This window comes from Pelophylax lessonae, assembly GCF_965119305.1.
Source record: "Pelophylax lessonae genome assembly, chromosome: 4".
NCBI classification, from domain to species: domain Eukaryota; kingdom Metazoa; phylum Chordata; class Amphibia; order Anura; family Ranidae; genus Pelophylax; species Pelophylax lessonae.
This window is the reverse complement of record NC_138771.1, coordinates 455192286-455218642: the sequence shown is the minus strand read 5'-3', so window position 1 is coordinate 455218642 and position 26357 is coordinate 455192286. Positions and strand designations below refer to the sequence as shown.

General features: G+C 43.7%; 1 protein-coding gene across 2 annotated transcripts in view; it reads left to right on the top strand.

Annotated features, from left to right (window-relative positions):
* The window catches only part of ANXA6 (annexin A6), a 175222-nt gene that overhangs the window by 128055 nt on the left and 20810 nt on the right, over nucleotides 1-26357 (top strand). For both annotated transcript variants that reach the window (XM_082254125.1, XM_082254124.1), the window contains exons 16-20: nucleotides 508-602; nucleotides 2195-2308; nucleotides 3783-3873; nucleotides 8385-8464; nucleotides 16887-16940. In XM_082254125.1, the coding sequence (XP_082110251.1) occupies nucleotides 508-602; nucleotides 2195-2308; nucleotides 3783-3873; nucleotides 8385-8464; nucleotides 16887-16940 (434 nt within the window). The remainder of the gene's footprint in view (nucleotides 1-507; nucleotides 603-2194; nucleotides 2309-3782; nucleotides 3874-8384; nucleotides 8465-16886; nucleotides 16941-26357) is intronic.

The window sequence follows — 26357 nt, the reverse complement described above, 5'->3', positions numbered from 1 at the left end:
GAAGTATGTCTCCTGGAGAGTGTCGCCTGGGCCTTGAAAATATCGGCGATGATTTTCCCCTGGCTGGTTTTAACGGGCTTCACACTTCTGGTCGTGGGGTTCGCCTTGCCGAGCCTGCCCATTCTGTGGCAAAAGTCAGCTAAGAAGACGCTGTAGAGTTCGTGCAATGTCGCCTCGGGTCCGGAGCTCAGGGATCAGGCAGCCATCCTCGCTGCGCGCCAAGCCACGCCCCAATACCAATTTAGTATTCCCTCTTTGTAGTAGACAAAAAGAAAATATATTCTTGGTTTGTTGATGCCCCTGAAGGTTTACATCACTGGAACTGGATGGATATTATCAGCTGCCTTGATAGGTGGCTTAAATAATGAACCCTAGAGGAACTACATGTTTTTCATTTGCTTTTTACATTATAGCAATAAAAAAATGTATCTAAATCTTGTCACCAGATTGAAGTGAAAGATAGGCAAAAGTTGTATATGAATTAAGTAAAGGTGTTTTTTATTGCAGGTACCGATGAGGACGCCATTATCGAGATACTGACCAGGCGCTCTAATTCCCAGAGGCAAGAGATCAAGAAAGCATTTAAGTCACACTTTGGACGTGTAAGTCTGTATTATGTCTTAGGAGTGGCAGAATGTGTACTAATGCACATGTGTAGTTATGAATAGCCCCCTATAGTTTGCTCATCGCAGTGCCATCAGTGCTCCTCACAGTGCCCATCAGTGCTTATCTTAGTGCTCATCACAGTGCCCATCAGTGCTCATCACAGTGCCATCAGTGCTCACCAGTGCTCATTACACTGCCATCAGTGCTTATCACAGTGCCATCAGTGCTCATCACAGTGCCATCAGTGCTCATCACAGTGCCCATTAGTGCTCATCACAGTGCCATCAGTGCTCACCACAGTGCCTATTAGTGCTCATCACAGTGCCATCAGTGCTCATCACAGTGCCCATTAGTGCTCATTACAGTGCCATCAGTGCTCATTACAGTGCCCATCACAGTGCCATAAGTGCTTATCACAGTGCCCATTAGTGCTCATCACAGTGCCATCAGTGCTCATCACAGTGCCATCAGTGCTCATCACAGTGCCCATCAGTGCTCATCACAGTGAATAGGCCCCTATAGTTTCCTTTCAGAACACGCTGAACTGCAACACATGGATGAGAACAGCCACATAAGAAAAAAGCAAAGTTCTGCTTTAAATGCAGTTTAATACAGCAAAATATGAGTTTTGCTGTATGAAAATGGACAGTTGCGAATAGGTCCTTAGGCTGGAATTATACTTTTCCTTGCATGTTTTCATGTGTTTATGTTTGTTATCAACAATCTTTAATTTTCCTGTGCAACACTAGGACCTAGTATACCCACTGATGCATCCAAAAACCAACAATGCTCTTCAATGCAGTGCACAGGTGTGAACTAGCGCCATTTAAAACAATGGCTAACCTGTGTACTTGGGTTGAGGTTAATTAAAATGTGTGCAATAAAATGCAGAGGTGTGAGGAGGCCCTTAAACTACCTTTAAGTTGCATATATTTAAGGTCCCATTCACACTAGTGTGTTGTTAGTAACCCATGTTAAATTCACATTATTGCACTGCTCAGTAACACATAAAGCTAAGGGTGGAACGTTGGGGATTAATGGCAAAGCACCCATTCAGGCACCACACCAAATCACACTAGCATTTTATCACACTACAAAGTACAGATATAAATATGCATTGCCATTCATCGATAGGCCCTGCTCTAAATGCTCAAAATACAGCAGATTAATGTAAATTCAGTAACTTGTTGGACCAGTGCGAATAACTGTTTCAAACAGACCCTTCTAAAGAGAAATATGGGAGCTGCCATTACTGACCTCCTGTTGAAAATGCTAAATGCCAGGCTGTCATACAGATCCCCTAGCTTCAGTGATTTTTGACTCCATGTCAAATCAGGATTCAGGAAGTAATAGTAGAGGCAAGATTCCTTATTAGCATACTTGTTATAGGTTCATGACTTAAGGTATTGAAACAAAAGGAATGGCTTGACAACCAGGCAAATAGCTTTTGTAGATTGAGAACTCAACAATGGCAGCTCTATCAGAAAATATTTTTTTTATATTTATATTGCCTAATTTGTGCTGTGTATACAGTAAGTGCAAAATCTGCCCAATCTCCACCATTACAAAATATTTGTATCTTTTGTAGGACCTGATGGCCGATCTGAAGTCAGAGATCTCTGGAACCTTGGCTAAACTAATCCTGGGACTAATGATGACACCAGCCGAGTTTGATGCTAAGCAGTTAAACAAAGCCATAGCAGTAAATATATTTCTTTACTTTTCTTGGAGCACTATTAAATAATTTTTTCTTTACTACTATATAACATAGCCTTCAAAGATTATGCAAGAATCAGAAAGTAGGGATGCATCAAAATGTGAAAGAGATAAATGATAAAACATATTGGTTCTTCCATTGGCTTCTGCTGCTGTCAATCAAATCCTGTGAGGAGGGAGCAGGGGGCTGAGCCGTAATGTGTGACTATATAGACGCACACAACCAGACTCAGGATCAAGCCTGCACGAGTGCCCCCATAGCAGGTAGCTTGTTATGGGGGCACCCTGAAAGGAGGAAGAGCCAGGAAGGGCATCAGGGCTGCTCGGTGCAAAACAATTTCAGGTAAATATAACATGTTTGTTAGTGAAAAAAAAAAAAAATGACCTTTTAGAATCACTTTAAGATGACAATATATACCAGATCCTTGGCTTCCATTACTTGACACCAGGCTGATGACCTCATGGGATCTTACTGAGGGAGGTATGTCTGGTAGTTGGAAGGGTATTAAGGGTAGCACCATAATTAATGGGTTTTCTGATACCATATGCCCATATTCAAGCCCACTCATGTTCATTGAATGGAACCCTATCACCTCTTAAATGATGGCAGCAATATTTTGTTTTAATCCTGCTAGCCTCTTCACAATAATATGGCACTGCACATGCAAAAAAAAAAATCCATCAACGATAGTGGGTAAAACAACGCAAGGCATCCAGTTTCCTTGTGTTGCAGTATTCTTTGTTGCCTTTTGCAGAACAAGTGTAACATTTCTTAAAATTTGGTCATCGAAGAACATTTGACCATGAGAGTTAACATTCACCAATTGAAAAATCAGTACAACATTATAGGCTAAGAACATTCAACCAGCAGAGGAAATAAAGAGAGAGTTCTGCACTGTCTACAGTCTATGGAGAATCTTGTGTGAACGCCTGAAGAATGGGTGTTCGGCTGGCTGAGTGTGAAGCAAAACATTTAGCAGTGGTATATCACAGCTTTCTCCTGGTTGTTAGGAAGCCAGCACCCGCCAGCATCCTAACAACCAGTGACCTATCTCCACACAGCACATTCGGCTATTAGCTTGGAGTTCCCGAGTGACAGGTGAATGTACACAAACAAGGGGGATAGAGTAAAACAAAAAACAAAATGGCATGGGCTCTCCCCCAAATTCCATACCAGACCCTTTGAGTTTGCTATAGATTCCAGCCAATCAAATCCCTTGGTGTCAGCCTTGCAGGGTCAACCAAGAAGGTCAGATCTTCAGAGACTGTCAAGTGACTGCTCTGCAAATGCTCAAATGTACAAAAATATTTCCTGCGCTGGGGGATTTTTTTTTGTGGAAAAGACACATGACATATGTTTTTCTAAATGTTTCAGCTATGTCATAATTTAGATAATTATTTTTCTTTTTTGGCAGACAAATCTCAAAACAATAAAAGTTAACGTGTTTATTTGTCTGCAGGGGGCCGGCACAGATGAGAAAGTCTTAATTGAGATCTTAGCTACAAGAAACAACCAGGAGATCCAAGCTATTAATCAAGCTTATCAAGAAGGTGAGCCAAAAAAAAAAAAACATAATATGGTAGTTTAATTAATTCATAGGATTGATGCCAGGTGGGAAAAGATGACACTCCAATTCAAACACTGTTTATGCTTTCCTTAAAGCTTTCCTATATCATATATAACCATTGGTTTTTATTTTTGGCACAAAGTAGTGTCATTTTATTAAAATAAAAAAATAAAAAATTCTTCTTATCTTCGTAAGAATCCTTAGAGCCTAACCCCAGCCTTTCCTTTAGCCTTGCACAGTTGTACAGACTCTTCTGTACTGAAATTGTTTACTCTGATTTCATTGCACACTGTAAGCTTCTTGCAGTGTGCATTGGCAGTGACGATGATAGACTATTTTTCGCCCTAGGCAAGACCATATACTTGCCAAAAAAAACCACTTCAAAATTTTTAAAACAGCATTTTATTAAAAAAAGCATATGTTTGCAGTCTAGGTCCAGCTGCTGATAGCTTTTGAAGGGGGGTCAGATCTCAAGGAACTAGGACTTGTAGTCCTTCACTAGTGGGGGGGGGGGTGTTAAGTCCTAAACTCTGAGGGGTTCATGCTGGAAATTGCAGTGCTTTACTTTGGGGGGGGTACATCCCCCAAAAGTGATGGACTATAAGTCACAGCATGAACCCCTGAGATCTAAGGATGTGACCCCCCCAAAGTAAAGGGCTACAAGTCCCAGCATGAATCCTTGAGATATAAGGATGTGACTTCTTAGATCTCAGGGGCTCATGCTGGGACTTGTAGGCCTTCATTAGTTGGGGGGGGGGGGGCGGGAGGGGATTATAACGTCCCAAGCTCTGAGGGGATCATGCTGTGTCATACACCCAATGCATAGAGAAGCATGTCACTGGGTCTAAAATAATGTATAGTGTGCAAAGAAAATGGGAACGTTTATGGAATTAGCATTGCATGTGGGGGGGGGGGGGGGGGATACTTGGGAAGGAAAAATATAGGCACATTAAACTGGAAGCCATCAAGGCCACCAAAATGCATGTTCAGCCCAAACAATGCTTCATTTACAGTCTAAACAAGACAGACAGTAGATCTACTTTTTAAGGGTTAAGCAGGGAGGTTAACATGGGAACAACCATTTTGAGCTGTATGTCCTGATTTAGCCTACACCATGGTGTGCATACAGTGAGGGGGAAAAAGTATTTGATCCCCTACTGATTTTGTACGTTTGCTCACAATAATCAGTCTATCATTTTAATGGTATGTTTATTTTAACAGTGAGGGACAGAATAACAACAAAAATCCAGAAAAATGCATTTCATAAAAGTTATTCATTGATTCGCATTTTAATGAGTGAAATAAGTATTTTACCTCTTCGCAAAACATGACTTAGTACTTGGTGGCAAAACTCTTGTTGGCAATCACAGAGGTCAGACGTTTCTTGTAGTTGGCCATCAGGTTAGCACACATCTCAGGAGGGATTTTGTCCCACTCCTCTTTGCAGATCCTCTCCAAGTCATTAAGGTTTCGAGGCTGATGTTTGGTAACTCAAACCTTCAGCTCCCTCCACATATTTTCTATGGGATTAAGGTCTGGAGACTGGCTAGGCCACTCCAGGATCTTAATGTGCTTCTTCTTGAACCACTTCTTTGTTGCCTTGGCCATTTGTTTTAGGTCATTGTCATGCTGGAATACCCATCCACGACCCATTTGCAATGCCCTGGCAGAGGGAAGGAGGTTCTCATCCAAGATTTGATGGTACATGGCCCCATCCATCATCCCTTTGATGCTGTGAAGTTGTCCTGTCCCCCTTAGCACAAAAACACCACCAAAGCATATGTTTCCACCTTCATGTTTGACGGTGGGGATGGTGTTCTTGGGGTCATAGGCAGCATTCCTCCTCCATCAAACACAGCGAGTTAAGTTGATGCCAAAGAGTTTGATTTTGGTCTCAAATGAACACAGCACTTTCACCGAGTTCTCCTCTGAATCATTCAGATGTTCATTAGCAAACTACAGATGAGCCTGTACATGTGTTTTTTTTGAGCAGGGGGACCTTGGGGGCACTGAAGGATTTCAGTCCTTTACAGGGTAGTGTGTCACCAATTATTTTCTTAGTGACTATGGTCCCAGCTTCCTTGAGATCATTGACAAGATTCTCCTATTTGGGCTGATTCCTCACCGTTCTCATGATCATTGAAACTCCACAAGGTGAGATCTTGCATGGAGCCCCAGACCAAGGGAGATTGACAGTTATTTTGTGTTTCTCCCATTTGCGAATAATCACACCAACTGTTTTCACCCTCTCACCAAGCTGCTTGACGGTGGTCTTGTAGCCCATTCCAGCCATGTGTAGGTCTTCAATCTTGTTCCTGACATCATTGGACTGCTCTTTGGCCTTGGTCATGGTGGAGAGATTGCAATCTGATTGATTGCTTCTGTGGACATATGTCTTTTATGCAGGTAACAAGCTGAAATTAGGAGCATCTCCCTTTAAGAGATTACTCCTAATCTCAGCTCGTTACCTGTATAGAAGACACCTGGGAGCCAGAAATCTTGCTGATTGAAATGGGACCCAATACTTATTTCACTCATTAAAATGCAAATCAATTTATAACTTTTATGAAATGCTTTTTTTCTGGATATGTTTGTTGTTATTCTGTCTTTTACTGTTAAAAGAAACCTACTATTAAAATTAGAGACTGATTAATTTCTATATCAGGGGGCAAATTTAAAAAATCAGCAGGGGATCAAATACTTTTTCCCTCACGGTAGAAAGTATCTGCCAATGCTTACACCAAAATATTTTGATGGGTTTGGAAATTCTGCTTCTATAGAAAAGCTTTTAAAAGAATGTTACCTGAGGTTACTGTACAAAGTCAAGCCTACTCCTTTAGGGAAAGTACAAGGTATTAGAGGGAAGTACAAAGTCAAGCCTTCTTGTGAAATATTAAAAAGATGATAAGGTCTAGTAAATACTAGAAAACAGATCTGCTGTGTATACTTACCAGCAAATGTCATATTAAATCCCAGGACCTCAAGAAATAATGACAATGACCTGTGGAGACTTTTCCTGTAAAATCTTTGACACTGGCCAGGCTAGCATCTAGTGGAGATTAAATACAGATGGCACAAGGCAAGGTCAAGCACAATAAGTGCATTTACTCACAGTTTATATTATTAAAGGTTCAGTTCAGCCAAGACAAACTATTTTAAAGATGAACACCAGGCAGATATTGAAGGCACAAACCAATACAACTGTTTATTTCAATAAAGTATAACCAAAACCAAAACTTTTTCATTTTAGATAGCATAAGGGAGGGTTATAACCCCTATCAGTCTATTTGTTTTTTGCCATCTGTGTCCCATTGAGAAGATTTTCCTTCACTTCCTGTTCCATAGCCAAAACAGGAAATGAGAGGAAATCTCTGCAAATTAAGGAAATTTCATGGGGACCCCCAGGCCATTAGAACTAGTGTTGGGATTTTCTTTTACTTTCACTTTCAATGACAATGGTAAACAGGAAAAATAGAAAGGGAGAATCTCTGTATCAAGGGTACAGACAGCAATAAAAACTGATATGGATTCTAATCCCTCCACTCTGTTCAAAATTGTACTTTAATAAACCAATAAATATATTTGTTAAAACCAATCTGCTTATGCACCTACATTTCACTTAATATCAGCCTCAAACTATCTTCTGTACAACATCACTTAGTCTGGGCAGGACTGAGAGACAATCAGTTTTGTTGGATGCAAATTTACATGATGGATGCAAATAAAAATGATAGGAAGAGGGAATGGATCAGTCAGCCGCTGCTCTTTCACTGTCCAGTCAGCAGGATGGAAGTGGAGAGATGACACCTCGGTATTCCTTCTACAGTTTGGGACAGAGAAAGGGGTGTCATCCACCTGGCTATGCTCTATGGAAGGCCTGTGTACATTTCAGGACTTGATGGACAAAATGAAAATTATTTTGGAATGCCAAACAATTCCTTTATATGTATTTTATCTGTTTAGTAAGCTGTTTGTTTGGAGTTCAGCTTTAAGTGTAGCCTGCTAGATTGAGTCCTTGGAGATCTCACTGCAACAACTCCAGAATCCCTCCTTCCCTTGCTGAACATATTTGAATCCCTAAACCATGCCTACAATTATGAACTCTTAAATACGCCCAACCCTTTTTACTAGGAGTACCCAAGGCTTAGAAGGTCTGTCACCTGTCTGATAAAATAAGTGTACATCTGCACATGGTAGAAGCCTGGTTTGTAAATTGACTGTCATTGAAAATATCGTCCAATGTATTTTTTTGTTTACTGTCTTTTTTGTTGATTCTTAGACTAATCCAACTGAGTAATGTACATTATAGACTGATTTTGTCATGCTTCTAGCCAAATGTACAAAGATGTCACATATGCATTTAATGAAGGGGCCTTGGTGTAACCTAAAATTTTGTCATCATGCTGTGTGGATATTTTAAGTTAGGTGTTTTACAGTCAAGCGGTGATAGAATTTCCAGCAAACTTAACTCTTTCATATTCTATCTTAACCCAGCTTACAAGCAGTCACTGGAAGATGCTATAAGCGCCGACACATCTGGACACTTCAGGAGGATCCTTGTTTCATTGGCTTCGGTTAGTAACTTATTTACAAAGTACAAGATAACCATATTTATGGAGAACTTCAGTATATATACGAGGTTTGTCCAGAAAACCCCTAGCCATATATTGAGAAAAATAGAGACATTTATTGAAAAAGATACAAGAAACATGGTACATAGGACAATGATGCCACAGTCCCTTTCAAAGACACAATTTCCATTGGGACGACTGGGCCTTCATTTCTGGATCATAGCCGTAGACACATGATTTATCTCAGGTTATGACCTTCTTGAAAATCTGGTTCATTGGTAGCAGTTTGAAGCAAGTCATTAGCGACTGCAGCATGATGTTCCTTCTGCTCTGGTAACAGAAGTCGGGGAACGTATTTTGCCCAAACACATTTCATGCCAAGATTCTGTGTCAAAATCTCAGACACGATTTGTGACCTTGTAATTTGCTGCCTGTCTGGATGTAATTTATATAAATAAATAACTAAAAAATAATAAAATCTTGGACACAGTGCTTTCTCTTTCATTCATTGACGGACACATCTCCTGATATTCTTAACCATTGGGTTATACTGCCCCTACAGGAGTAGAACACTAGGCAGAAAAGAAATCTGGCTATGCCCATGAGGAGTCCCAGGGGGTATGCTCCCTCTCTCTCTCTGCTATAGGCACTTTTTTCTGACTAGTCAGGAGTAAGGGACCTAGTTCCTTGCTGGGATATTTGGTCCTGGTAAAAAATTTTCTTTTTAGATAAAAAAATATTTTCTTCTGGAATTTTCCTGTGAGATCCACAATCAACTGCCGGATTGGGCGACAAGCTGAATAACCTAGACCCAGTGGTCACCCCAGTCTGGCCAGCGAGTGCGCAGACCTCAGCTCTGTGCTAGGTCAGTTGCGACATAGCCCCACTGGACGGGGGCTGGCCTGCGAGTTAAACACCTCACGAGGTTGCATATGACCGGGTCTCGGCCTTAGTCGCAGTGTTCCTCCTGGCCGACAGCCCCCCATTTCAATAGAGAGGGGTTCTGTCTGGAGCACTGCCTGCCTAGTTCCTAGTATGGTGCAGAGCTGTCCCCCTCTTCCCCTGGAGGGTTTTGTGGGAGACATGGACCCTCCTTGGAATGGTCGAAACCCTGGGTTCCCCTCCTTCCCATTTGGCACCCCACCTTTCCAGTGTCCCCCCTCCTCATATGCTGGGGCTGTTTGGGTGGTCTGGTCCACTTCCTGGGGTGGGGGCAGGGCGCTAGCTGGCGATGGGGGCCGGGGGGTGCGCCGCCAGCGACCGGACGAGCGACTAGCGAGGGGGGGTTGTACCTGGTGGGGGCTCTTGCCAGTGCTCCCCGTCCTGCCTGGATCTGCCCTTGAGGCCTGGGTTCCCTCCTGGGTCCCTGTAAGCCTCATGGTACCGCATGGGGCTGCCATTTTGTTGTAGCCTCTGTGTTTCTATACATGGTGGCCATATTTGTGTAGTCCAGCAGCCATTTTGTTGGGGGTTTGCCATTGAAAATAGCAGTGGCCATGACAGTGGAGCCCTGTGGCGCCATTTTCGACGGTGGGAGCCCCTCCTCATCCCCTGGTGCTGACTATCCTGGTGGCTGCAGGTGCCAGTTTCTGCTGGGTGGTGAGTCTGGTGGGGTCCTCTCCTTCTCTGCTGAGGATCGCTTGGTGCTTGTGCCTGGCAACTGGGTGGTGCTGCCAGCTCGGTGGAGGTTGTCCCTTAGCAGTGTTTTACACTTTTTGTGGGGTCCCCTATTGAATCATGGAGTCTTTGGAGCACATCTCCCCACCTGATCTCCTCTCTGAAGCTGCGGGGCCCTCCGGGTCCCACCATCCATCAATTCACTGACAGCGGTCCTAGAGTCCTTTGTGTCCCGGGTGGAGGTGGCTTTCGGGCGACTGGCTAACAAAAAGCACCCCCCCCCTGCCTTCCCCTGCCTCACTGCCTCATCTGTCTTATCAGATCCGGAACCTGATTCAGCTGCCGTGTATGTGGGTCACCCTGCTGGGTCTGCAACCTCGCGCCTGGAATCCTCTGATAGTGAGGGTGATTCCTCCACGTCTGCAACCGCACATGAAAAGGCGCTGGTGGAGGCACTGATTATATCTGTGTGTGAGACCCTAAAGATGAAGGATTCAACTGCAATGGAGACACAGGTTCCGTTTGGCCCTCACAAGCCATCCAGAGCAGCAAAGGTGTTTCCTTTCCCCGCCTATTTTGACAGAATTGTCGCTAAAGAGTGGGGACGACCAAAGCGTCCCCTTGGGGTCCCTAAGCACTTTACTAGGCGTTACCCCTATGAGGAGTCCCTTCTTAAGAAGTGGACTGTTCCACCGGTTTCCGGATTTAAAAAGGCAACCATGATTCCGGCTGAAGAGTCCCTGGTCTTTAAGGATCCGGGTAAACGAAAGGCGGATGCTGTGGTCCGCAATATGTACACTTTGGCAATGAGGCCGATATTCACCATTGCCCTGGTGTCGCAAACTGTGACCGAGTGGGCTAAGCTCTTACGCCCTGACCTGGAGGGAGAAGAGCTCCCCCCTGACTTTGCCAAGCTGGTGGACCAGCTGGTCAAGGGGCTGCAGTTTAAATTTGATGCCTCTTTGGATGCGGCTCCCCTAGTGGCTCAGCTCTCTGTTTTGGAAGTGGTCCTTCGGCGTGTCTTTTGGCTCAAGTGCTGATCTGCAGACCATCAAGGTCAGGTTCCTCCTTTCCCTGTCAAGGCGCACTCTACTAGGGCGCTTAGTGCCTCCTTGGCTTTCCTTCATTAGGCGTCAGTGATTTAGGTTTGCAAGGCGGCCACCTGGTCATTGGTGCACACTTTCACAAAGTTCTATAAAGTGGATGTGTTGGCATCTGCGGATGCTTCTTTTAGCCGCAAGGTTTTGCAGGCTGCTGTTTAAGAGGACCTGATCCTCTTTGAGGGTGTATTGTTTTGTTTTTTTTCAGGTGGGTTTGGTTGAGCTCCTGTTGCCTGGTTGGCTACTGTTTAGCATTGGGAATTTTTTGCTGTTCCCACCCCTCATGTTTAACACTAGTTTGGGACGTCCCAATGGTTAAAAATATCAGAAGCTGTGTCCATCAGTGAATGGAAGAGAAAATGGGATTTTTGACTTACCATAAAATCAATTTCTCTGATGTTCATTGACGGACACAGCACCCACCCCTCTGTGACGTTAAGATTCTCCTGACACTGCTTGTAACTAAACTGAGTGCTTATAGCAGAGAGAGTGAGTATACCCTCTGGGACTGCCCATTGGCATAGCCAGATTTATTTTCTGCCTTGTGTCCTACTCCTGCAGAGGGCAGTATAACCCAATGGTTAAGAATATCAGGAGCTGTGTCCCTCAATGAACATCAGAGAAATGGTTTTTATGATAAGTCAAAAATCCAATTTTTTGGAATCCCCAGATCAGCTTCTAGTTCTGGCACTTTCACTCGAAAATCTTTGTTGATTGCAGTCTGTACACATTCAGCATTCTCAGGCGTTCTGCTTGTTTCAGCCCTTCCAGAATGTGAATCACTTTCAACAGACTGTCGACCATCTTTGAAGCGTTTGTGCAACACTTTTTTCGTGCTAAACTGATTGCATCATCCCCCAAAAGCCTTCTGAATCATCCAAATAGTTCAGTCAACAGCATCTAGTGTCCCCACTGACTAGTACAGTGAAGTCATCATTGTCATTGACAAGTCATTGCTCACGCATGCGCATTCCAGTCCACTCTTTTGGCTGCCAAACTGTTATCGTTAAAATAACAATGGCTCGACCTTTTCTGGACAGACCTCGTACATTATATTTATAGTGGGGGTGTCAGGGATACCACATGCAGGCATCCAGCAAGGGTGATCAGATCAGTTGGCTGCACCAAGGAATCAGGACCCAGATGGATAAAGATGTAAATAAGTTTATTAAGCAAAATGACACACTCCAATACCAACACCAGTGACCATAAACAAGTAAACAAAATATAAATGATAACAGTACAAAACCCCAATAGAACCTAACAAACTATATACAAAGGGATAGCAATAGCAGGACAGGACAGGGACAGGAGACAAGGAAAGCAGGGAGCCAGGTACAGGAAGCAGGATGCAGGGAACAGGACTCAGGATCAGGATACAGGTTTCAGGATACAGGTTTCAGGATACAGGTTCAGACAGGGACACGGCTAGCAGAGAAAATACTGAAGCACTGAGCCTCAGTGAAGGGCGGGCTTATATTCCCTCAGCAGTCCTCCTCAGGTGCAGCTTAATTAAAAGAACAGTCCAGCTGCTGGGAGACACCCGCTGGTGGGCCCTGGAACTGCGCCCCTCAGTTCCAGGAACAACAGTGCCACCAGCAGGTGACCCATGTAACGACACATATCCTGACAGTTCCCCCCCTTTAAGGAGCGGCCTCCGGACGCTCCATTGTGCTTCTACCCCAAAAGTCCAAAAAGGTCTCCCCTCCATGTCTGCGGGTCTTCTAGCACTCTCTAGGCCAAAGTCCTTTAACTTGCCGGAAGGCGTGCCACCAGAGTCCAGCAATTGATCATGCGCCCCACCACCAGGGTCTGGAAGCCGTCTTGGCACCCCACAGGTCAAGTTCCTGAAGAGGCGTAACATTAGGGATACACCTGCCCTCATTGCAACACATGTCCCAACACTGGGACTGAAGGCAAGCTGGACATCAAGCAGGGGAGCGCCAGCGGCATGCAGGATATCCGGCAGTGGCACACCAGGCTGGGCAACAGACAGTGGCACATCAAACAGGGCGGCAGACCGTGGCTCAGCAGGCACTGGATCAGCAAACACTGGGTCAGCAGGCACCGGAACAGCAAGCACTGGGTCAGCGGGCACTGGAACAGCAAGCACTGGGTCAGCAGGCAAAGGATCAGCAGGCACAGGATCAGCAGACACATGATCAGCAGGCACAGGATCAGCAGGCACAGGATCAGCAGGCACAGTAGTGGTCACCAGAACAGCGGGCACGGGATCAGCTGGCACCGGATCAGCGGGCTGAGTAAGAGACACCGGATCAGCAGGCACCGGAACAGCAGGCACTGGGTCAGCGGGCACTGGAACAGCAAGCACTGGGTCAGCAGACTGGGTAGTGGTCACCAGAACAGCGGGCACCAGAACAGCGGGCACTGGATCAGCAGGCTCAGTAGGAGGCACCGGATCAGCGGGCACTGGACCAGCAGGCATTAGAACAGCAGGCACTGGATCAGCAGGCTCAGTAGGAGGCACCGGATCAGTGGGCACTGGATCAGCAGGCTCAGTAGAAGGCACCAGATCAGCGGGCAATGAAACAGCAGGCACTGGATCAGCAGGCTCAGTAGGAGGCACCGGATCAGTGGGCACTGGAACAACAGGCATCAGAACAGCGGGCACTGGATCAGCAGGCTCAGTAGAAGGCACCGGATCAAAGGGCACTGGATCAGCAGGCTCAGTAGGAGGCACTGGATCAGAGGGCACCAGAATAGAAGGCACTGGATCAGCGGGCTCAGTAGGAGGCACCAGATCAGCGGGCACTGGAACAGCAGGCATCAGAACAGTGGGCACTGGATCAGCAGGCTCAGTAGGAGGCACCGGATCAGTGGGCACTGGATCAGCGGGCACTGGAACAACAGGCATCAGAACAGCGAGCACTGGATCAGCAGGCTCAGTAGGAGGCACCGGATCAGTGGGCACTGGATCAACAGGCTCATTAAGAGGCACCAGATCAGCGGGCACTGGATCAGCAGGCATCAGAACAGCAGGCACTGGATCAGCAGGCTCAGTCGGAGGCACCAGACAAGCGGGCACTGTAACAGCAGGAATCAGAACAGTGGGCACTGGATCAGCAGGCTCAGTAGGAGGCACCGGATCAGTGGGCACTGGAACAACAGGCGTCAGAACAGCGGGCACTGGATCAGCAGGCTCAGTAGAAGGTACCGGATCAGTGGGCACTGGGTCAGCAGGCTCAGTAGGAGGCACTGGATCAGCAGGCACCGGAACAGCAGGCACTGGATCAGCGGGCTCAGTAGGAGGCACCAGATCAGCGGGCACTGGAACAGCAGGCATCAGAACAGTGGGCACTGGATCAGCAGGCTCAGTAGGAGGCACCGGATCAGTGGGCACTGGATCAGCAGGCACTGGAACAACAGGCATCAGAACAGCGGGCACTGGATCAGCAGGCTCAGTAGGAGGCACCGGATCAGTGGGCACTGGATCAACAGGCTCAGTAAGAGGCACCAGATCAGCGGATCAGCAGGCATCAGAACAGCAGGCACTGGATCAACAGGCTCAGTAAGAGGCACCAGATCAGCGGGCACTGGATCAGAAGGCATCAGAACAGTGGGCACTGGATCAGCAGGCTCAGTAGGAGGCACCAGATCAGTGGGCACTGGATCAGCGGGCACTGGAACAACAGGCATCAGAACAGCGGGCACTGGATCAGCAGGCTCAGTAGAAGGCAACGGATCAGTGGGCACTGGATCAGCAGGCTCAGTAGGAGGCACCGGATCAGCGGGCACCGGAACAGCAGGTACTGGATCAGCGGGCTCAGTAGGAGGCACCAGATCAGCGGGCACTGGAACAGCAGGCATCAGAACAGTGGGCACTGGATCAGCAGGCTCAGTAGGAGGCACCGGATCAGTGGGCACTGGATCAGCAGGCACTGGAACAACAGGCATCAGAACAGCGGGCACTGGATCAGCAGGCTCAGTAGGAGGCACCGGATCAGTGGGCACTGGATCAACAGGCTCAGTAGGAGGCACCAGATCAGCGGGCACTGGATCAGCAGGCTGGGTAACAGGTATAATTGTATGCGTTGGGAAAAATCTCCTTTTCTTTTTAGGTTTAGATACAGAAATCTTGCTAGTGGTTGCAGGGCTATGAATAGATTGTGAAGTAGATGGAAGCGAAATGGCAGTATTGGGAGATGGTGGAAAAGGAGAGACAGTTACAGAGGAGAATTTCTGAGAGGTTGCTAGAGGCAACAGAGTAGTAGAGGAAGTTTTCACAGAGTTAAATGCAGGAAAAGTGCAACTCGTTAAGCCAGGATATGAACAAGCAGTGGAAAGCAAACCATACCTAACTGCAGCTGTGGTTGCTACGGGTAACGGAGAGGATAAACTTTGAGAAAACTGGTGTCCAGAGGCAGAAGTGGATTGGTGTGAGTTAGCTGATGCTAAATTGGAAAGATCTGACCAGGTTTGCAATAAGGCCTGAACAAAACTCAATTTACAACCCCCTTGTCTGATTAGAGAATATACAGCATTCATGCAATCCAACAGGGCCTCTGGAGAATACACTGAATAATGTTCAATAAAATAGGGTTTATCATCTTCCAAGAGCCACACAAGAGATACCACCTGAGAGACACTAAAAGGAGGAGAATAATCATCACCACCCTTAGGGGTATTAGATAAAGCCAACTCTGCACAGAGCTGAATAAGTGGCTGAATCTCTTTGAACAAAACTCTGCCTTTGTCAACAAACGAGTGGGCCAGACGGATGCATTCCAACAACTGCTCGCTAGTGTAAGTTTTCAAAATTTGGCGACAATATTCCCTGTCTTCTGTTACAAGCAAAGAAAAATAAAAGACCTCCTCTGACTGCATCTTGCAACAACCAGAAAATTCCTAATTCCCAGGTGCAACCGATCTGATCGTTAGTGGCTTCAGTATTCTGTCAGGGATACCACATGCAGGCATCCAGCAAGGGTGATCAGATCAGTTGGCTGCACTAAGGAATCAGGACCCAGATGGATAAAGATGTAAATAAGTTTATTAAGCAAAATGACACACTCCAATACCAACACCAGTGACCATAAACAAGTAAACAAAATATAAATGATAACAGTACAAAACCCCAATAGAACCTAACAAACTATATACAAAGGGATAGCAATAGCAGGACAGGACAGGGACAGGAGACAAGGAAAGCAGGGAGACAGGTACAGGAAGCAGGATGCAGGGAACAGGACTCAGGATCAGGATACAGGTTTCAGGATACAGGTTTCAGGATACAGGTTCAGACAGGGACACGGCTAGCAGAGAAAATACTGAAGCACTGAGCCTCAGTGAAGGGTGGGCTTATATTCCCTCAGCAGTCCTCCTCAGGTGCAGCTTAATTAAAAGAACAGTCCAGCTGCTGGGAGACACCCGCTGGTGGGCCCTGGAACTGCGCCCCTCAGTTCCAGGAACAACAGTGCCACCAGCAGGTGACCCATGTAACGACACAGATCCTGACAGGGGGTGTGTGTGTGTATGAGAGTATATTAGTCCCTTCCTTGAATAGGTTGTAAATGAATGTACACAGTAATAGGGCACTATAGAGGTTAACATATTGTCTGGGTATTATCATAGGATCTTATATCTAAGAACATTGAGAAAAATGAACATCTGATTGATTGCTATCTTTGTGCCCAATCAATCATATTAATAAATCCTAGTAAGTATTGTGTATTTCTGTCTCTTGTTAGGCAAACCGTGATGAGGGTGGTGAAGACCTTGACAAAGCCATAGATGATGCTAAGGTAAGTAGTATGAACTGTTATTTTTCAAAGCCAACAGGACAGAAGCAATGATGCATTTTTCTTCAACATTCTCTAGTATAAAAAAAACCCATAATAAATTAAACACTTGTACCCCTTTCATGACCAGGGCAATTTTTGCTTTTCAGCACTGTGCTGCTTTCTGGTTCAATAATGTTTATTCAGTTATAAAGTATAACAGTAGGAGCACCAGATCCACCCACGCAGGGGCCTAAAATGACAGTATTGGCAAATACAAAGATCTATAGGTGCCAAAGGAAAAGGAAACAACAACGACTAAATGTAACCACTTGCCGACCAGCCGCTGCACATATACTGCGGCAGGTCGGCTCTATAGCGCGAAACAAAGTACCTGTATGTTGTTTCATGCAATAGCCAGTGAATTGGCCAGAGGGGGAGCCAATCAGTGGGTCTGGTGGACACAATATCCGCTGGCCAACCGCGATCCCTCCCCATAAAGACAAAACGGCGGTCTGCCTTTGCTATTCAGGAACACAGATCTCTATGTTCATCTAGTGAGTCCATCCCCCACACAGTTAGAAAGCATCCCCTAGGGACACATTTAACCCTTTGATCGCCCCTGGTGTTAACCCCTTCCCTGCCAGTGTCATTAGTATAGTAACAGTGCATATTTTTTAGCACTGATTGCTGTAGTAATGTCACTGGTCCCCTCAAAAGTGTGAGTCGGGTGTCCGATCTGTCCGCCGAAAATGTCGCAGTCCCGCTAAAAATCGCTGGTCGCCGCCATTACTAGGTAAAAAAATTAAAAATAAATAAAAATGCCATGAATCTATCCCCTAGTTTGTAGACATGATAACTTTTGAGCAAACCAATCAATATACACTTATTGGGGTTTTGTTACCAAAAATATGTGGCAGAATACATATTGGTCTAAAATGAAGAAAAACATTTTTTTTTTTTTTTTTTTTACTTTTTATTATTCGCTGTGTTTTATAGCAGAAAGTAAAAAAAAATGTGTTTTTTTTTTTTTCAGAATTGTCGCTCTTTTTTTGTTTATAGTGCAATGGATCTTAATGTATGCTTGATGCGCAAATAACTCAGTTGATCTAATAAGTGCACTTTTGGATATTAATATACGCCAAGCGCAATTAATCCCATTGTGCTAAAAAGCACAGTTCTCAGCTCTTTTGAATAAGGTAATGGAGTAGGCTCAGCAGTACCCAGTAATACAGACACACAGGCTGTTATCACATTGGATAACATATTGGATATGACAGGAATAACAGCAAGAAGTGATGACTTTACAACATCAGCCAATCAGTTCCAAATGTACAGTCACATGACATAAGTTACTCGCATAGAATCAGCCAATGACACACCTGTATACATTAAAAAATACAATAGAAATACAATAGAAAGGGGAAGTACACGATCATGAACGCCATTGGTGCGTGGAAATCTGAGCAACGCAGTTAACAATGAAACCCATGTGTAGCAGAATTTGCGCCTAACACTACACAATGAAACCAGCACGTAGACCTGTAAAAGCTGCTCTGATCAAACTCGTGCATGCACTCCCTCCACTACTACTAGTGTGAATCCCACTCAGCAAGGCCCAGAGAACAATGCCTAAAAGGATTATACTACTGTTCCCATAGATGTGAGGCTATCTGCAGGGAAAGAGCCATGCTGTTTCCACTATGGTGATCAGGCACAGTAGAAAGACATGAGTGTATCCCTTCATAAAGGCAGATAGATATCAAAATAATATTAACTTCACAGGGCAAACATATCCCAGATGAGTGAACAAATCTGCACATTATATAGGGGCCCCGGCTGGTGGTCATATCCTTGCTGCTTGATCCTTGAACTCTGCACCGCAATACACATAGATCTCTACTGGCAAACAGACCTTCACATAAGGCATCAAGTATTTGTCGGCGGAGATGTCTATGTAGAGCGAACGCATCTACACATCTAAAGGAAGGTTTTCACTGCCAGTAGTCTTTCCTTAATGCCGTTTCGCCCGTACATGCTCTAATGAGCGTATTGCAAGCAAACCGACAACAGGAGCCATAATGACAAGCTAAATATAACACATTCTGAAAAATATCCACACTAGTCCTAATAACATTTCCACAACAACTGCAGAGGTGATCAAATACCACAAAAAGAAAGCTCTATTTGTGGGAAAAAAGGACATCAATTTTATTTGGGTACAGAATCGCACGACCGAGCAATTGTCAGTTAAAGTAATGCAGTGCCTTATCACAAAAAATGGCCTGGTCATTAAGGGGGTAAAACCTTCCGGTCCAGAAGTGGTTAATAGGTGTGAACAAATGAATAGAGAGGTCCAGGTAGGATCCACGTGGATGACAGTGCCAGACGTGGAGGAGCAAACTTCTGGACCATAGTACAGTATGGCATGGGTGCATGAAAATAGGAAAGGGGGGCAAGAACCCCACAGAAAAAAGAAGAGCAAGAGGAGGAGAAAACAAGAAAGGGAGAGGAGGAGGGGTGCAAGGGGGGCATTGACTTGGGATCATCACATGCGCCCAACGCAAGATGGGAGAAGTGAAGGGAAAACATACCTAAGCCAAGGCTCCCAAATTTTAAGAAACTTGGCATTAGAGTCCTTCAGAATACTGGACATTTGTTTATTACGTATCAAAGCAACCATTCGGCCTCTCACGCCCTGGAAAGAGGCCATGGGTTCACTTAGCCAACATAAATAGGTAGGATGCTAATTTTTGTTGATGAGCATATAGGCCCGGCATGGGGCAATGCAGTAAAGCAAATTTAGCATCCTTTCGAATAGTCAGAAGGAACAGAATGTGCAACAAGCCACAAACTCAAGACCAAAAGCCAATTGCGGGTATGTCTACCAAGTGTGTAGGATGTCCCCATGAAGGCCACAACCTCAAAAGCAGCAGTCACTAGAGCTAGTATTGGCATGGGCCATTCTGGCTGGGATCCAATACCACCTCAAGAGTACTTTGTATGCTTCCTCCAGGGTAGCGGCATTTTGCTCAGTCTGCCAGGACTATCTCAGACACCAAAGCCCGGTCCCACTAAATCACAAAAGAGAGAGAGTTAGGAGATGCTCAACGATTTAAGGATGGGAGGGTGGAAATGAAGCCCGGCGACCCTGGGGAATGTTGGCAGACATGGTCAAAAGTCATTTAAGTATAAGTAGAGGTACGGTGGAGTGGTAGTATTCAGCAGTGCCGGAACTGAAGGTAATGAAAAAACTGTGGGGCTTTATGTATTTCTCAGAAAGCGGCCAACATCGAAAAAAAACGGGTGGAAGCACTGTGCTACTTTAATTGGCAATTGCACGGTCATGCAACACTGTACACAAATGAAATTTATATACTTTTTTCACACAAATAGAGCTTATTTTTGGTGGTATTTGATCACCGCTGGATTTTATTTTTTTGCATTATACCGGTAAATGAAAAGAGACAGAAATTTTGAAAAAAACCTACAATATTTTCTACTTTCTGTTAAAAAACACATTAAAAAAAAAAAAAATCACATTTATCATTTATTCATAAACTTAGACCAAAATGTATTCTGCTACACATCTTTGGTAAAAAAAAATATCAATGAATCAATTAATTGGTTTGTGTGAAAATTATAGCGTCTACAAACTATGGTATATATATAATGGAATGTACGTAGCTATAGATGCTTAACTGGTAATGGCGGTGATCAGTGACTTATAGTGTAACTATGATAGTGTGGTGGGCAATCTGGCGCTAGCAGACACTGCAGGGAGGGTCACTAACTGACACTTTGGTCACTAGTGACGCTAATACAGTAATCAGTGATAATACTTTACACTGTATTAATGACACTGGCTACAAAGGGGTTAACATCAGGGGCAATCAAGGGGTTAACTTTGTGCCTAACAGGTGTAATGGGTGCTGCTTTTGCTTACTGACCTGGCTGTTTTTTCTCCCTGCTTTTCAGGGAGAAGAAACAGCCAGATGGCTGTTCTCTGTACACAGAGTTCTCTGTGTTTGTAAACACAGGACTCTGTGTGTAATTGGACACAGCCGATCAGCAGGTCTTAGCTGAAATCATTGGCTGAAATCTGCTGCCAAACTCATGCTGTGTCCAATCACAGCATGGATCGGCCCAAAACCCAGAAGTTAGTGACATACATGAACGTTGCTGAACTTTCACTTGCCGCCCGCTTGCAGTACTGTGAGCGGTCGGTAAGTGGTAAAATACATTTTTATATACACCAATCAGCCATAACATTATGACCACCCATCATAACCCATTGGGGAATGGAAGTTATGAGACTTCTGAAGGTATGCTGTGGTATCTGGCACCAAGCCGTCAGTAGCAGATTCTTTAAGTCCTGTAAGTTTTTGAGGTGGGACCTCAAACTTGTTGTGTTACTCAATCCATTCTTGAATTCATCAGACTAGACACCCTTCTTCCATTGCTCCATGGGCCAGTTCTGATGCTCATGTGCCCATTGTTAGGTGTTTTTGGCTGTGTACAAGGATCAGCAATGGGCGTCCTAACCGGTCTGCAGCTATGCAGCCCCATACACAACAAACTGAGAGGCACTGTGTTCTGACACCTTTCTATTGATCCGGCTTTACATTTTTAGCAATTTAAACTAAAGTACCTCTTCTATTGGAATGGGCTACAAAGTCCAGCTTTCACTCCCTGTGGGCATCAGTGAGTCTTGGCTGCCCATGATCCTTTTACTGTTTCTCCAGTTTTCCCTCCTTGGACCACTTTTGGTAGGTGCTGTCCCCTACAGACTGGGAACATCCCACAAGAGCTACAATTGTGAAGTTGCTCTGACCCAGTCATCTAGCTGTTACAATTTGTTTTTTGTCAAAGTCGCTCAAATCCTTACACCTACCATTTTTTTTTTTTTGCTTTGAACACATCCACTTCAGGAACAACATGCTGATTACACATGCTGCATAATATATCCCACCCACTTTCAGGTGCTATCGTACTGAGATATTCAATGTTATTCACTTTCAGTGGTCATAACCTTTTAGCTGATCTGTGTATATCTCACATTTTATTTGCAATGTAAAAAATCTGTGGTGGAATCTCTCCTCTTTAGTGAAATAAAGTAATTAAAAATAAAGCAGTCAGAGGAAAAATTTAGTTTGATTCCTGACCTCTAGGTGATACTGTTTGCTAGGATACAGCCTTCAGCCTTAAATCAGATGAGGAAAAACTAAGAGCCCATTCACACCAATCACGTTTAAGTAATGTGCAGCATTCTAATACATCTCCAGAATGCATGTTTACTGCAATGCACTACAGCAAAGCATAACACACATATTTTTCATATGTGGAACTGTGCTACAGCCTATTCATTTTAAAGGAGATGACGAATGCACCACACCACAGTGCACATCGATGCGCAAAAACGCCTGCACTTCAGTCAAGGAAAGGATTGACACATTTGGACTTGTTCAGTTTTTATCCCTAATTCTTGTTCCTTAAAGCTGATCTATGGGAAAACAATGTTTGCAAATGTTCTACGTAAAATTGAATTACACCTAATGATGAGGGTCCCATTGGGGGATGCTGCTGTGTTAGGTTAAAACTGACACATCATCCCAACACTGCTGTAAGCGCCAAACTTCTGGTGCTAAAACATAAGCTCCTAGTATAGTATGCATACAGTGGAAAAAATATATGCAATGAATGGTGCTCCTTGCATATGTGCAAACAATCACTGTAGATATTGTGCAAAAAATGCAGTAAATACTGTGCAAAACAAGCAATAATATTGTAATACATACTATAAATTGTGCAACTCTGAAAAAAGAAATAAGCTCCTCAGGTGGGTTCAATAAATGCCAATAAATAATTAATCATAAATTGCTAATGATAATAAAGTGTGAAAATCAAATCATACAGGTGCTATATGATAAAAACAGATACTCCAGTATAGATAGTTCATTATGCAGTCCATGTGTCTTTACAACAGTCTCTTTTATTGTTTATGTCCCGTGTGGGGGATAAATAAACTTCTATGTCTCCTTTACAATATTGCTGTGACACCACTGTGCTCTCTGGACTCTCAGCTTCTTACTACTCGAGTTAAAGAGGAGTTCCAGCCTGTAAAAAAAAATACTGTAGCTGCTGACTTTTAATAAAATGACACTTACCTGTCCAGGGATCCCACGATGTCAACACCCCTAGCTGATTCGTCAGTCGGCTACGGGTGCAGGCACCCACATCTGCCGTAAGGGAAACAGGAAGTGAAGCCTTGAGGCTCCACAGCCTGTTTCCTGATGCGTATGCGCGAGTAGTGATGCGCTTTCTGAATGGGCCCGCCATCTTCTGGGACCACTGTGTGTCCCAGAAGGCAGTGGGGGGAAGGAAGAGGGGCCAGCAATTTCGTAGATCGCCATGCAGCGATCTTACCCAGAAGTGGGAGCTGGTACTTGTCAAAACCAGTGCCTAAAGTGGCAGTAGAAGGGGGTGGGGGTGCGAACAAGTGAAGCTTTCCCCTTTTGGGTTGAGCCCTGCTTTAAAGCATAAGGAATATTCTCCCAATGAGGTGGTCATCCTGTCCCTTGTTTCCATTAGGGGCCCTCTTTTTGTTCTTCCCCGACATCCGGGTCTGTTTGGTGGTTAGGATCTCCTCTATGGTACTCCTCTATGTCAGGTCTTAGCCTTGCCAAGGGTATACAGAAGTGTAGAAAAGACTTTCCATAGTGTGAAATCATTTTATAAAAAGAATCTATCAAAAGAAATAGCTTCACTCACATTTCAATAACTTAGAAATAACATATCATCCACGAGTCTGAGACTCATACATTCGCTTGTGGATAAATAAATCCGCGCTAAGGATATCAAGGGATTGTAACAATATATGCACAAATAAGCTGCAGCCTCCCTTAAACTATAGCCAAAGGCTATAAAGAGATAAATAAAATGGAAGGTGATGGCGCTGCTTATTTAATAGAGTGCAAATAAATATAAGATGCTAAAGTATAAATATGATTGAGGAATAAGTTAATAGATAAAAGATGCGGAGGTGAAAAACCAAGTAAAAAGATCAAACGTATAGTGTTATAAGGGATATAAATTAATCTAAAAATAAATTTGAATATATAAAAATATTCCAAAGGTATATGAGAGAAACAACCACCAGAGGGCGTAATAAATGGCAAAGTGTGACAATAAATATGCTTGTGTATATGCCAAAATAAAATAAACAATGTGAATATATGACAATGCTAAATAAATAAATAAAATTTATACAAGGTGTATATTCCACAAGTGATAATATAAATAATAGTGAATAGATAAGTAAATAAATAGGTGATAAATGTGCGGGAAACTATTATGCACGGGATGGGTGTGCAAAACAACAGTTGGTATACAGTGCAACAAAAAGTGATAACAATAAATATATCAAGGTGAGTCAAAGATAAATGTGCCAAAAATAATTTTTTATATAAATATGCAGGTGAATATAAAGGTGCGGGAAGTCTATTTGTGCAACGTGCAAAAAAATCCAAAAAATTAGTCCATAAAATAATGGTGATAGCAAAAAATATATAGGTGTACAGGATATCTTACGGTGACCCCCAAGGTGGGTGACTGGTGAGTGGCAAAGTGGCCCCTGGTAAAAAGACCTACTCACCAGATGTACCCACCCCACACAGGGGTATAGAGCGGGTACTGAAGAGGTATCTTTTAAGCCTGGATCTGTGTAGTAGTTCCCTTCCTAGGGTAGATGTGTTATGGAGTCCGGAGTGTCCTGAGTGGGGTCCGGTAGTGAATTGTGGTATCCAAAATCTCGTGGGTAAATCAAGTGTGGCCACTCAAGGGTATATGGATGGAGGAAAAAAAGGAGCTCGATAGTGTATTATCGTTATGCTAGAAAGTTTATTGTCAATAAACATCCACAATATCCACAATAAACTTTCTAGCATAACGATAATACACTATCGAGCTCCTTTTTTTCCTCCATCCATATACCCTTGAGTGGCCACACTTGATTTACCCACGAGATTTTGGATACCACAATTCACTACCGGACCCCACTCAGGACACTCCGGACTCCATAACACATCTACCCTAGGAAGGGAACTACTACACAGATCCAGGCTTAAAAGATACCTCTTCAGTACCCGCTCTATACCCCTGTGTGGGGTGGGTACATCTGGTGAGTAGGTCTTTTTACCAGGGGCCACTTTGCCACTCACCAGTCACCCACCTTGGGGGTCACCGTAAGATATCCTGTACACCTATATATTTTTTGCTATCACCATTATTTTATGGACTAATTTTTTGGATTTTTTTGCACGTTGCACAAATAGACTTCCCGCACCTTTATATTCACCTGCATATTTATATAAAAAATTATTTTTGGCACATTTATCTTTGACTCACCTTGATATATTTATTGTTATCACTTTTTGTTGCACTGTATACCAACTGTTGTTTTGCACACCCATCCCGTGCATAATAGTTTCCCGCACATTTATCACCTATTTATTTACTTATCTATTCACTATTATTTATATTATCACTTGTGGAATATACACCTTGTATAAATTTTATTTATTTATTTAGCATTGTCATATATTCACATTGTTTATTTTATTTTGGCATATACACAAGCATATTTATTGTCACACTTTGCCATTTATTACGCCCTCTGGTGGTTGTTTCTCTCATATACCTTTGGAATATTTTTATATATTCAAATTTATTTTTAGATTAATTTATATCCCTTATAACACTATACGTTTGATCTTTTTACTTGGTTTTTCACCTCCGCATCTTTTATCTATTAACTTATTCCTCAATCATATTTATACTTTAGCATCTTATATTTATTTGCACTCTATTAAATAAGCAGCGCCATCACCTTCCATTTTATTCATACATTCGCTTGCATCACTTCCGGTATGCCTCCGCTTCCACCTTGTGTTACATCACAAACACGTGACTTCTTCACGTTCTCTTTGTATAATGTATATATATATTAGAAGTCATAGCACGGGAGTACACCACACACAGTGTTTGCGTATACAGTGAAGAACTTGCATTCCTCCTTCCCTTAATTCGCAAACCTCAAGTTTTTTTTTCACAGAAAACAAAGTGTTCTGTAATGAGAAAAGGGAAGATTGTGACATTTATCCACCCTCATCTCCCAGAACATCTTGTATTTCTGAGAAAAAATACAAGACATTTTGTGAATGGAGTGTGAGCAAACCATCATCATTCACTGTATGCAGTGTCCAAGAGCTGGGACTGTATGTTTCAGCAGTGGTGTCAGGATGAATGAAAGTTAGATGCAGGAGCATCATCCAATGGGACACCCAGCATTAGGAGTAATAAACGTTTACATAGTAAATTCCTTGATAGTTCAGCTTTAAATGCAGTAACTGATAGCAAACAATTATTATGTACCTAGAAAGT